Raw genomic sequence first — 14,692 nt, 5'->3', positions numbered from 1 at the left:
TTAAGATTATAGGTTTTATTGCTCTGCAATCTGCAATAAACTCAGAACAGATGTTTAGATCTTGCAGCATTTCAAACATTCTTGCTTCTGGAATGTACAGGTTTATAGCTTCAGGGCTATGATAGATAAAGGTTAGGATTAGGCATAAAAATCAGTGCTGAAATAAATTAGTCTTTCATTCAGGAAAGTGGCTTTTATTTATGACATTCCTGTATTATACATCCGCATCTTGGGATTCTCGGCTATCTCTGCCTAATTGCTTAATGGCTGTACTAATGTCAAGTCAGAAGTGTGTAAGCAGTGTAATGAATTAATTTGTCTCTTTCACTTCTCTTGGAAGCATCAGAGCAGCATACTTGTTCTTAGTCTCTCACCTAAATCATGGCCTTGACCTACTAAGTCTCAGACACCTTGCGCCTTCAACTTGCCTGAATATAATAATATTCGATCCAGACTTACTCATGCCAAAGCCTATGAGCTATGTATGACAGGCAGAATGATTGAAACATTCAATCCACTGCCAGGTGGTAGCATCCCTCCACTCAGCCCTGCTTGGATCCAGCTGGCACAGCAAAGAGGCTTTTCTTCACCACCTGCCCCAGTCAGTGTGAATGGCAGGGCTGTGTATGTGGCAGTGGCTAAGATGTCCTATTAACTCTGGAGAGTGTAGGTAATCCTGGCCTTGAGGGTCTGACTCTGTAGAAGGCAGCTTCCTGTAACCTGCTGGTGGCCAGGGGCTTCAATTGCCTCCTGAGTTTGGATCCAACCCTCAATTCTATGCTAAAGCCCGGGAGGTTGGCCGCACTGCTCTTACAGCCATTTCCTATGTTTGGGAAATGAGGTAGACCAGTTGAAAATCCTCGTGAACTCTTGTGCTACAAAATTCAGAGATAACCATGAGAAAAAGTGGGAGCCAATGTGGTGTAGTGGTTAAGAGCGGTAGTCTCGTAATCTGGCGAACCGGGTTCACGTCTCCGCTCCTCCGCATGCAGCTGCTGGGTGACCTTGGGCCAGTCACACTTCTCTGAAGTCTCTCAGCCCCACTCACCTCACAGAGTGTTTGTTGTGGACAGTGGCGTAGCGTGGGGGGTGCAGGGGGGCCGGCCGCACCGGGCACAACATCTGGGGGTTAGAGTTAGGGGGCGCAAATCCACGGGTTAGGGGGCACAAATTACTTGCCTTGCCCCAGGTGCTGACAACCCACTCTACGCCATTGGTTGTGGAAGAGGAAGGCAAAGGAGAATGTTAGCCACTTTGAGAATCCTTTGGGTAGTGATAAAGTGGGATATCAAATCCAAACTCCTCCTCCTCTTCTTCTTCTCCTTCTTCTTCGATGACTTACTTAGAGCTATATAAATGGCAAGCAAGCACATGGAGAAAGCACAGAGACTGTGATGTGGTTCTGTTTTGACAGGAGAATCATTGAATTGTAGAGTTAGAAGGAACCCCAAGGATCACGTAGTCCAACCTCCTACAATGCAGGAATATGCAACCATCCCATACAGGGATTGAACCTGCAACCTTGGCGTTATCAACACCATGCTCCAACCAGCTGAACTGTAGAAGAACAATTGAAATCTGGGCAACCCTCCCCACTGATCTTATTCACTTTCTGTAGTTTGAGGCTCCATGTTGTCTTGCAAATCCCCTTTGCCACCTTAAATTTGCATTGATCTCTCCCCTCTTCACTATTTTCCTCATTTAATTTCTTATTCATCTCTTGGCATCTTTTTGTACATTTTGTACATTTCCCTTCTCTTTGAAATAGTTATTTATTGTATATTCCCTTCCTTCTCCTCTACGCTCACATACCTTGCACTCCCCCAATTCTGCTCTGGGAGGTTTGGTGGGGTGCACAGTGTGAGGAGAGGGAATGGAGGTTCTGCTTTGTGAGCAGAAGGTGTTCTGCGCACAAAATGGCTTCCTTGAATACAACGCCTTGTAAGTGATAAGACAAATCTAGCCTTCTCAGAAGGTGTTATTATGTAATATTAGAAAGCTTTTTTATATAAAGAGAGAGGAAGAGCAATAATTTATTTATTTTTGGCATTCAAAATTAATCTCCCCCATTAATTCTGCTTTGATAACAAATCATTCAAAATGCTCCACTTCACAGGCATCTTTGTCTATTATTATTATTATTATTATTATTATTATTATTATTATTATTAAATTTGTATATCGCCCAATACCTGTAGATCTCAGGGCAGTTCACAACATAGAATGATAATATAAAAAAAAAACATAAATACATATGAAAAAATAAAAAAGACAACCCAGTAACCCCCCACCCCCACCAAACATTTAAAAGGGCATCGGATGTAAATTAGCCCAAGGCCTGAATTTAAAAAGATCAAGATCCTGCAGATCCTGAAGCAAGCACAAGGGAGCACTGGAACATTTGAGAAGCACTGTGGAAGGCGACAAGTTCTTGTCAGAGATTTCCCATAGCACAAGAATGCACAAAGCACCACTGAGACAGAAATAACTCAAGGAAGCTTTGGTTCATTTGGAGAACAATGGCTTATATTCTGGGTATATCTGGAAGAGACGACACGCCAACGTAAGTAAGGCTGCTGCAAAACAGCCACTTCCAGTAATTTTTTAAAAGTCTTTTAAAGCAAATGCGTGCCATACACAACCTAATTCCATAAAACAGACTATGTTCACACAAACGCCATCTTTAACAAATCCATAACACTTTATAACATGTGTATTGTTGTTACTGACCCACCCACAGTGACCCTTCCCCAGGGAGCAAGGCCTTACCCAAGAAAGATGACCAAACTGGACAAGGCAGCGTTCTGGGATTTAAAAAATTGGCCACAACTTTCTTTGGCCAACTGCGGTCCTGAGGTCAGGTGCAGCTGGCTTTTGTCAGCCGAGGTGGACCAGACTTTGGCCTGTTCCATTCCACCTGTTCTCTGCCTTTGAAGTAAGCAAAACCTGCTTAGTCCATGCAGCAACAAAGCAGAGATATAAGCACTGATGCTGCAATCCAATGCACATTAACCTGGGTGTAAGTTCTGTTCAACTCAATGAGCTTACTTCTGAGAAGACATTGACAGGACTACACTTTGCATCATAGTTGGTAGCCTTCAAAAAGTAGTTGATTTAAGAGAGTGTAGATATATATATGGATAGGCTCCCATTTTCATTTGTATTAGAATAAAAGCAATTAATATAAACCTCACACATATAATATTTGGGTAATTAAAACACACCCAAACAGGTCATGAATCTCTCCAGCAAGCTGAGAGACTAGAAGATGTGCTCTCTATTCTTTTCATTAAATTGTAAGCAATGGACTGCAAGACATCTTAAGACACTGGGAAAGAAAAAATAGACAGTTGGATTAGAGTTAGGTTTTTACATCCTAATCTGTAGTAGAAAATTCTCACAACATCTGGTACCCTCTAGCAAATGAGCCAACTTCAACGTTCTGGTTTTGAGGTATAAAGCCCTACAATGCTTAGGACCTAAACACTTCATGGCTCTCCTTTTCCTGTCTATACTTGCTCAGACATTATTATCTGGAAGGGGCACCCTCTGAACTGTGCTTCACCTGCCAGGCCGCTTGCCTTCGTATGGTTTGTGAAGATTCTGTATGCTGAATAAGAGCATCCAAACCTAGAGGGGGAATCGCTGTGTGGCTATGTCCCATTAATTCTGTTCATTCTGTATCCAGTACATCTAACCAGCCTAGCAGGGCCACATTCAGCTTAGTGAAGAATTGATATAAACAGGGTCTATGCACATGTACAGAGTCTATTTTGTCCCTTCTAGGATTAGAGGTCAGATTTCAAAGCAGCAGGAGCCTGGCTCCTGGTGTATTTCTCTGTAGAAATTAAGAACTGCCTATTTGCTGATGAATAATAATTTCTTGCAGCTGCTCCTTTGCTGACTCTTGTAATTTACATTTTTTTCAGAACACTGAAGGAAAAGTAGAGGAAGCTGAAAACAAAGCGAGCCCCAAAGCAGACCGGCTCACCCAGCAACCCTCTGAGGACAACGAAGTTTTTGGTATGTGACCTAAGTATTAGGGGCGTTGGTTCCCGAACCCTTTCCCCCACTTAAAACTTGCTGAGAGTTTTGGTGTACCACTTAAGGCCCCATCCTCCTCTTTTACCAACTGTAGTGTGTTGCACTAGATTGCTTCTTTTATTTATGATATTTCGTATTGTAGAAGGTAGCACTAGATGCCATTTTAAAAGAAGCAAAGTTTCTATGAAGTTGGCAGGTGTATGTATGTCATCATTTGATCACCAGCACACTGGCTAGGGATGAGGCAAGCGATGTCTTTGCAAAGGAAGAAAATAAAGGGACAGAAGGGGGAGGTAAAGGGTAAAGGGACCCCTGACCATTAGGTCCAGTCGTGGCCGACTCTGGGGTTGCGGCGCTCATCTCGCTTTATTGGCCAAGGGAGCCGGCATACAGCTTCCGGGTCATGTGGCCAGCATGACTAAGCCACTTCTGGCAAACCAAAGCAGCGCACAGAAACGCTGTTTACCTTCCTGCTGGAGCGGTACCTATTTATCTACTTGCACTTTGACGTGCTTTCGAACTGCTAGGTTGGCAGGAGCTGGGACCGAGCAAAGGGAGCTCACCCCGTCGCAGGGATTCGAACCGCCGACCTTCTGATTGGCAAGTCCTAGGCTCTGTGGTTTAACCCACAGCGCCACCTGTGTCCCTTAAGGGAGAGACATAGTTCTAAATGTTCAACATGATAATTGTGACTTACAATCCATTCTTATGCATGCTTCCACTCAGGTGGACTACAACATCCATCGCCCCAATTGTTAGCCCTACTGGAGCCTAACAGTATCTGGAAGGTCACAGCTTTCCCATCCCAGACTGAAAGGCTTGATTTTGAGTATTTACATCTTCCTAATATCTTATGTTGTGGCAGAAGAAGTTTGCGTAGATGACAAGAGCAATTAAATTAGAAGAGGTGGAGATAGCATTTGGAGCAAGGGATGTGCATTTGTTCTGGCCATGTTAGGAGCAGCGTTAGGAAACGGAACTTCAAAATAATTATCCAGTGGTATATAATAATGTTAGGGACACGGGTGGCGCTGTGGGTTAAAGCCTCAGCGCCTAGGGCTTGCTGATCGAAAGGTCGGGGGTTCGAATCCCCACGGCGGGGTGCGCTCCCGCTGCTCGGTCCCAGCGCCTGCCAACCTAGCAGTTCGAAAGCACCCTCGGGTGCAAGTAGATAAATAGGGACCGCTTTCTAGCGGGAAGGTAAACGGCGTTTCCGTGTGCAGCTCTGGCTCGCCAGAGCAGCGATGTCGCGCTGGCCACGTGACCCGGAAGTGTCTTCGGACAGCGCTGGCCCCTGGCCTCTTGAGTGAGATGGGCGCACAACCCCAGAGTCTGGCAAGACTGGCCCGTACGGGCAGGGGTACCTTTACCTTTACCTTTATATAATAATGTACAGTGAAATACAACTTCAGGACCGTTGCATAAGCACTGGAGAGAAGTGGAGGGAACAATTGCAACACATGGGAGTTATGCTCAGTGGTAAAGAAAGCTGGGAATAGGAAGTTATGATGCACTTTAACAGCATATTCTTGTATTACAACAGTGGCTACTGTTAAACATAATTCATCAGTTTAAAAGCTCTGTGGATATGTCATTAAAAAAATATGTTAGCACAATAATAAGGAAAAACAAAAGTTATACGAAACAAGTGCAATAACTACTTGGGGGGGAGAGAAAGAGATTGAGTATGTAGGAGGAGAGAGCGAAAAACTGGAATCGTTAATAGCGCTTGATAACTTACTGCGCCTTATATTTTGCTTCTTAAGAGGTAGGTTTTTGCAGGAAACAGTGGGTTGCATTGAACTAACCTTTATTCAGAGTAAAGCAATCAGAGTTAATGGCCGTGACTAACTTAGATCCATTTATTTCAGTGGGTCAGCTGAGTAAAGGTTAGTTGAATGTTAAAGTAACGACTCAGAATAAAATAAAATAAAATGCAGTAGATATGGCAATGGCAATTACAGCTTATATCTGGGCTGCTTTTTGATGCGGTTCATTTATGTAACACATTCACTGCCATTCTCCAGCAGCGGTAAACAAGATAAGGAAAGCAAGCACGAATGGAAGCAAATGGACACACAGCAACTTACCTGATTAATTCTTTCATTGGCCGACGCTGTTTAGCTGCCATGCAGTGGATGAAGGCTGTGAGGTTATTGCAGTTCACAGTGATCTGCTGGGCAGCTCCATCCATCAGCTGTAAGCACAATTGTTCCTTGAGAACAAGTCTTCGCATTAATGCCAAATGGTGACAAACCAACACAAAGCTCATTCTGGTTAAGAGAGTGCCGAGAGGTTGTTGCAAGGTGGTGTCATGATGACAGCACAATCCTCCCCTGTTTTTGTTCATTTTAAGGTGAGGATTTTACTAGTGCTGTTATGGACTGGCCAAATCCCAATGCTTAGTGACTATCATACAGAATCTAAGCAACGCTAATTTGTTGTTTAGTCGTTTAGTCGTGTCCGACTCTTCATGACCCCATGGACCAGAGCACGCCAGGCACTCATGTCTTCCACTGCCTCCCGCAGTTTGGTCAAACTCATGCTGGTAGCTTCAAGAATACTATCCAACCATCTCATCCTCTGTTGTGCCCTTCTCCTTGTGCCCTCAATCTTTCCCAACATCAGGGTCTTTTCCAGGGAGTCTTCTCTTCTCATGAGGTGGCCAAAGTATTGGAGTCTCAGCTTCAGAATCTGTCCTTCCAGTGAGCAAGCAACGCTAATTAACAGGCTCTAATTCTATAAAGAAATATTAATTTCTATAGCATTTGTACAAAATGACATTTAAGTAATTCTGCCAATCAAATGCAAGTGTGATCAAAAGTAGCATCTGTTTAGTGAACTTAATGGATTACTGTCAAATACATAAAAAGAGCATTTTTTTTCTGACCACATTGTAAGTGTTCTGAAAAGGAAGTGGAAATAATTTCTTCCAGTAGCACCTTAAAGACCAACTAAGTTAGTTCTTGCTATGAGCTTTCGTGTGAATGCACACTTCTTCAGATACACTGAAGAAGTGTATCTGAAGAAGTGTGAGTGTATCTGAAGAAGTGTGCATGCACACGAAAGCTCATACCAAGAACTAACTTAGTTGGTCTTTAAGGTGCTACTGGAAGGAATTTTTTTTGTTTTGACTATGGCAGACCAACACGGCTACTTATCTGTAACTGGAAATAATTTCTGACAGTAATGTGCTATGTAGGGAGAGAGAGATGATTGAAGTCTAATCATTTGTTAAAGGCAGCTGGGGGGACTATTATTATTATTATTATTATTATTATTATTATTATTATTCATTTCCTTTCTATACCACTTTGTATTTTTAAGATAAAAATCTCGAAGTGGTTTATAACATACATTAAAATGTCACATGAAGCAACCCAGAGTGAAACATTACAGAAGAAAGCCAAATATACATTCAAAGCAATGTAATTAACTAAATTATTAACTAAAATATTTAGTTTATATTTAGTATAAACTAAATATTATCTTAAAGACTTCAAAATAAAATCCTACTAAGGTGATCATGTACAGAATGCACATTTAACACAGCAAAGTTAATTAAAAAAAGATCTAAACATTTCTAAAGGAAGTCAAATATAAAATGCACATTTAAAGCAGCACAATTAGCAAGAAAGTAAAATACACCCAAGCCACACAATCAAGAATTTTTAATATATAATTTATGAATATTTTTCAAATAAAATACTGACCCTTTTAAGTGTTCTGAAAGGGGGGAAATGATCTTAAAAACCTGGAAAAATCAAGATGGGATGGGGAAAATGGTGCAAACTGATGAGGTTTTGGAGGCTGCATAAAATGAGATTGGGATCAGAATGCAAGTTATCCCCTTATGCTCTAAAATATGTAACAAAAACAATAGACAACCTCAGTTTTACAGGAGCCCCAACCTATCTGACCTTAAACTCCTTCCATCCTTCCTTCTCTCCACCTCTCTTGCACATGCACAACATGTCATCTTTTTTGTAAAGTTCCTTCCAAGTTTGGCCAACTCCGCCCAAGCTGTATTTTGATCAAATTAATTCCAACTTGTAAGCATCCGTTCAAGGCATTATTTCTTAACGTAAAGGCTATGAACTGTATGTACCAGCCATCACTTTATTCTTGTTAGCTGCAAGCACAAACATGATACTTCGCATAGATTCAGAGCAATGGCATCTCTCACGTCAGGCCAGAATTTAACCATCCCAGTTGGGCCTCTATTATTATTATTACTACTACTATTACTATTATTGCTGCAATATTACCTGCCCTTCAGCCTAAGGTCCCAGGGCAGGTTACAGCTATTAAAACACAACATTAATATAAAAAACCAATATTACACAATATCAAAAACAGTTGAAAGCAATATTACAAAAATAAGATGGGTTCTTAAAACACACATCCCAAGTGTCAAAAGGCAGGGTAAGGAGGTGAAGCTATGTTAGCACCACCACTTCTGTGTTTTTGAAAGCAGGTTTATAGTATTCCTTTTTTTGATCTGATGATTTAGTTCTTAAAAAATGCAAATAAAAATAATGAGTTTCTAATAAAGGAGTAGATTTGGGGTGCATGCATTCTCTCCCTCCTCCCCCCCCCAAGGTGCAGACTATACTTTTGTTTTACTTCAATGCATTATACAAGGGGCTACCTTCAAAGGCAATTTGGAAACTGTAGCTAGTGCAGAATTCAGCAGCCGGATTGTTAACTGGAAGTAGGAAATCTGAGCATATAACCCCAATGGCAGACTACATTGATTGCTGATTAGTTTCCTGGCTCGATTCAAAATGCTGGTCTTGGCCTATAAAGCCTTCTGTGACTCAGGACCCCAATACCTCAGGGAAGGGACTCCCTCTCCCCACATGAACCTACCTACACCCTGCATCAATCATCAGGGGCCCTTATTTGTGTGCCCCCTCCAAGGGAGCTTCTGTGAGTGGCAACACTAAAATGGGCTGTTTAAGTGGTGGCTCCCAATTGCGGAATGATCTCTTTGGAAATGTGTGCCTGGTTACATCTTTATCAACTTTAAGGTGCTAACCCTGTTCATCCAGGCATTTGGCTTTTAATTGGAGTCATGTGACACGATGATACCGTAGCTTGCATTGGTGTTCATCTTTTAGCAGGATGAGGCAGGATTTATCCTTTTTTCTATTGGTGCAAGAGGGGCACATTTAGTCATTCAAGTTCTTTTATCGTTCTGTTGTATTTTACATTTCTCTATTATGTATGTTTTTATCATTGTAAGCCACTTTCAGACATTTTTGTAGTAAGCAATGAATGAAAGCTATAAAAATAGTAGAAATAATAGTCAGTGCTTTTGTGTGTGTGCTGGTACTCACTGCTACAGAGCAGTATCACCTTTTTTTCTGCCCATGGCACCCATTGTGTGCTTACACCCACTTTATTAGTAACAGCTTAGGTCCTGGGTAAGACAGAGAACACTTATATCCCGCTGAAATCATCTGCCGGAGCGTCATTGGTCATTCCCTGAGTTGGTGAGGCTAATTTGACGACGACAAGAAAATGAGCCTTTGGTGTCATCAGCCCAGTTTTATGGTATAATATTCTGCTAAGAGAGACTGGGCACCTTCTGTGAGAATTTTTATGTTAGTTGCTTTCCTCACAAATGTGACACCGAATGACTTACAGAAATGTAAGTATATCTACTAAAACTGATTATAACAAACACAACCAATGAAAGCCTAAAAACACATCCTATGCAGATAGGGAAAAAACAGGCGATATCGGTCCTACCCCACTAAAAGAGGCCGTTAATGTAAAGCTTATTAAGGCTTTTTTTTAATCTAGTATAAGAGAAGCTGCTTTTGTTTTGTTTTATAGGCACGTGGAGTGTCTCTTTAAGGACTGACAAGGAGGTCCACAGCAGAAATTAGTGTCTGGCATTTGGGGGTGGTTTTTTTTTAAAAAATTGAAATTGAAAGAGGGAAAAGAGAAGTGAAAAGAACTAGTATTTTCCATCTCCATACAGTGACACTCGTGCAGAAACATCCTGGTGGTGACAAGACGGCAGTTCCTTGTGGGTATCGCAGCGGATCCTTGATAATGCTCTCCTTTATTTCAGCAGCATTCAGAGGACGATCGCACTCTAGTGCCTTCCCTATGCTCCTCTCATCGCTTTTTATGGCTCCAGTGAAACGCCTGATTTATCAGGGTATTCTGAATGCACAGCTCAGCAGGGACTTTATAAAGACCCTCTATTGTAGCAGCGCTTAAGAACCGGTCCCCTCCCAAACTGGTTCAGTCTCTGCTATTAGCACGCCGAGCCACTTGGTGCTTTTCTGTGGGCTTGAGCCTCATTCTTCCACTGCACATTACAGCAATGGCAGCCTGTGCATAAAGAAGCCATTTGAAGCACAGCTTACTTTTTAAGATTACAAATCAAGGAAAGGGCAACTCGTTCGCCAGCAAGTGTGAATTAAGAAATGTAGCATGACTTGCAGTCCCTCGTCTGCTTCGTGAATCAGGGCGATTCACGGGGTAAAATCGCAACATAAAAACACGACATACGAAATAAAAATAAAAATAACCCAATCAATCTCCCCAAGCACATTTTAAAAGGGCATCAGGTGTGAATCAGCCAAAGGCCTGGTTAAAGAGGAACATTTTTGCCTGGTTTAAAGGTGTATAATGAAGGCAGCAGGTGAACCTCCCTGGGGAGAGCATTCCACAAATGGGGAGCCACTGCAGAAAAGGCCCTTTCTTGTATAATAACTGATCTCATTTCTGAATAAGATTCAGAAATCGCTTAGAATGGGGGTGGCTTACTGAACACAGGAGGATGCAAAAGCAATGCTTGCTCCATCAGTTGAATAATTAGTCTTTATAATTAGTTCTGGAGGTTACTAATTATTAATTATAATTATTAGAATAATTATAATTAATAATTAGTAACCTCCAGAACCCTGTGACATTGTCCTTCCATGGGCAAAACATTTAGGAGAAGAGGAGCTGTAGCTTAGTGCTAGAGCAAATACTTGGCATGCAATAGTTCCCCATTATGGTCCCTGCTTTCTTTTGGCAGACCTGGGAAAGACTTCTGCTTGAAACCTTGGAAAGCCACTTCAAGTCATTGTCAGCAGTAGGTGGACCAATGGTTTGACTTGGTCTAAGGCAGCTTCCTGTGTTCCTGCACAAATGTAGAAGCTCTTGTGTGGGGAGCTGGATCTCTGCCAGCACAGGAAGCATGCCATGCCATGTAAGACTGGCCATAGTCAGTCAGGCTTACCAGTAAGGATGCACAAATCCATCTCCTTTGACTTCCCTCTCCTTTTTCTAGTCTTAAGAAGTAGCAGGTTGTGATTAAGAAAAAAAGTTTTCATGAAAATTCACCAGGCACATTTCGCCTGGTATACAAATTTCTGCATGCAGTTTTGTCTCGCACCTCCATTTTTCACAAGCAATCCCTAACATAAAGAATTGTATGTACCTTTCACATTTAGCATTCCCTTTCCTCTATGATATTTTTTTTGGGAGAACAGCATTGCAAACTTCAAAGAAGTGCAAAGTTCAAAGGGTTCTCATTTTCTGGAACAAATATGAGAGCCAAAAATCATGTGATTCATCCAGGACTCTCCCCCCCCCACCCCCCGGAATCAGCTGCATGATTTAGGCCTATGGGATGTTACAAGCAAAAATCATCTCCATGTACATGCTGAGGTAGGCTCTGGACTACCCCTGTGAACAATATCTTAACCAGCTATAAAAGTAAACTAAATACTGCTGTGTCCTAAGCTGCTAAAAGAGGCAGCTCAATAAATGGCCAGTATGGTAAAATTACACGAGACTCTCTTATTAGCAATTATAGCAATGAAAATAATTACTATTAAAAAACCATGCTGTTTCTGTACAAATGTTCCTTAAGCAATCGAAGGCCAAAGCCTAGCAGTTTTCTCTCTGTGTGTCTTTAAATCCCTTTCTGAGTAAAGGCTTTTGATTGACAGGCTCATATCCAAGCGCTCCGGGCAGTTTGAGATTCATAATATTTTTGCATTGCTTGGATGATTTTAAAGCAATTAATTTTTTATGAGAGGGCAATAGGTGGCTTGAAGTTGGAACAACAAAATAGTCTGCCTTTAGGGTAAAAGCATACTTATGAGATACTAGGGCAAAGCTAGACATGATGGGAGAATACCCATGGTTTTGTCCAGAGCTTGTAATTCCAGACCACGGCTGGAAGCATCCACTCCCTCATTGAAACGAAACCATAATTTGTCATTGGAGTTTCGCTTTTGTTCCTTCCCGCTTTCCCCTCTGTGCTGGATAACTGGTTGGTGACTGCATGTGCATAGAGTTGAATGAGGGTCATTTTTCTTCTGTTATTAATGCAGTTATATTTCTGATACTTTTTCACATGCACAATCTGCTCATGAAATTCAGAACTTTGAGAAGTGCTGGTGACCACCAGCTTAAACAGTGTTAATAGGGAGGGGGAGACATTCATGGTGGACAGGTCGGTTAATGTCCATTTGTCATGATTGCTAAATGGGTGTGCCATTTACAGAAGCTTGCCCTGGATCTTTTGGTATCCCTAGAGCAGTGTGGAAGGGTTAGTGATTCCTACACTGCGCAGTGTGAACTCTCAGTGTGCTCCATGCGCTCCCACAGTGCAGGAAGTAATGGCAGAGAGTCCCAGCAGTTACACAGAGTTCCCTTTGTATTTTGGGTGATGTGGCTGGAGAGGCGCTGCTATTGATTTGCGACAAAATCCTTTTTTCCACTTTCTTTGCCTTCTAGGCAAGCCCCATTCAATGAAGTAACCCAGCACTATCTTAATTAATTCAATTTGTATGCTGCATGGATTCTGCCATTCCTCTGGATCTGATTCAGTACCAGGCAGTCATATTTGCATGAAAAATGCTTTATTGCAAACATGACATTGGAGGCAGCGCATGATGTTAATCAAACCAACACTCCTTTCTGACAAGAAAAAAAGAAACTCTTTATTCATTTTTGGCTATATAGTTTTTGTGCCTTGTCTTGCTGCCATGCATAAAAAATGGGAGGGGGGAAACACCCTCTTAGCATAATAATAGTATATGCATTATGGGATGTGATAAGCAGCATTTTCCAATATAGGTGTCCTTTGCTTCCAAAGAATATGAGAAGTGAGGTGTTCCCAATCTTTCAGTACATTTGAAGATTATGAAATTAAATTACATTATATACAGTGATAAAATGAACAGTTCCTTTTGCCCTAGAACCCAAGCGCATATAAGAGGCATCCATAATCATTTGCCTGTATAGTGTATGTGGTCCTTTTAAATACGCATTGGCGGCAATAATGCAGAATGTGAAATTTCTCCACAGCCTTCAGCTTGTAATTTCAAATGGAGAAAGAGATCTGAAACAAACCGATCTCTCATGTCAGTTAGCTGTCTTAAGTCTTGGTCCAAATAATGAATTCTGTTTCTTGGCTTCTAGCAGATAGCTTCAAAGACCCTCACTGTTTCAGAATCCTCCACAGCAATAGCCAAAACCTTTTGCCAAGTATGCAAAAAGCCAACCATAGTGTGAGGTGCTGACACTTCAGTGCATACAACAAAATAAGTGCATTGGAAAAAGCAGGCCAGTTGCACCTTTGCAGCTCATTATAAGCTCTGCACTGTGTCATAGTCCTAATGACACAGAATATCCCTTTGACCCAGCTAACACTCTAGCAGCGAACTCAGCCCTATTTAGAAATGGGCAGCAGATCCATATTCCCAAGGGGAAACTCAATTGTCAGCTTTCTGCCAAAGAGCGGCTCACTCCTATGTGAACAACCCTTGATTGAATTCTCACTACTTAATGACTTCACAGCTGAAAATGTGCTTTGGCTCCATTGAATAGCATTATGTTTGAAGCCACGTGAAAGATCAGCTTGCAATATTTCATCTATAATTACTCATACATGCAAGTCGCCCTTCTCGCCCTTCTTTAAAGCTTCAGAAATTCAGTATCTATGTAATGTACTTTTCCGTGTATAAGATTAGGGTTTTTCATTAAAAATAATGCTTAAAAGTGGGGTCGTCTTATACATGAGTAGTGCATAGGGTGGACGTTTGATTGGTTGCTGCCGTGGCTGTCAGCGGCTATTGTGCATCAGTGGGAGTTGTTGATTGGCTGACGCTGTGGCAGTTAGGTGGACGGTTTGCAGCTTCTGCCATCGAGGGGACAGCGAGAGGCTGATTTTGTGGCGCATGCTCAACAACTCTGGGCAATCCTCCCCCCAAAAAGCTCTACAACTTTGTGCCATCTTCCCCCACTTTCTTAAATTTGAGTCCCCCAAAATAGGGGGCATCTTATACATGGGGGCGTGTCATACATAGAAAAGTACGGTATGTTCTTCGGTAACTTTCTGCTGCCAGAATCTCAGGAATATGGGATAAATCATGAGTCAGCACACTCTAAATTTACCAATCCATATACACTCATTGGGGCAAGGCATTTGTGCGTGTACCTTGCACTAAGTAGTATAGACAACCGTATATCTGATTTCTACCATCTCCCCCACTCCTTTTTTGCATGGAGAATTATTGCACAGATGGAGAGAGAGTGTGTAGAGATTAACTAATTTGTTGCAGTGTGAGCTTTAATCAACAAGAGTTCCCTTCATCTGATGCATGAAGTGTTGTCCTCAACTAAC

The 14,692-nt window shown here is 41.8% G+C and overlaps 1 protein-coding gene across 3 annotated transcripts in view; it reads left to right on the top strand.

Annotated features, from left to right (window-relative positions):
- The window catches only part of MBP (myelin basic protein), a 98,474-nt gene that overhangs the window by 36,205 nt on the left and 47,577 nt on the right, over positions 1–14,692 (top strand). For all 3 annotated transcript variants that reach the window (XM_081919485.1, XM_081919483.1, XM_081919484.1), the window contains one exon: positions 3,930–4,023. In XM_081919485.1, the coding sequence (XP_081775611.1) occupies positions 3,930–4,023 (94 nt within the window). The remainder of the gene's footprint in view (positions 1–3,929; positions 4,024–14,692) is intronic.

Source organism: Podarcis melisellensis (genome assembly GCF_964234715.1).
Source record: "Podarcis melisellensis genome assembly, chromosome: 7".
In the NCBI taxonomy this organism is placed as follows: domain Eukaryota; kingdom Metazoa; phylum Chordata; class Lepidosauria; order Squamata; family Lacertidae; genus Podarcis; species Podarcis melisellensis.
This window is presented reverse-complemented; position numbering and strand designations above follow the sequence as displayed.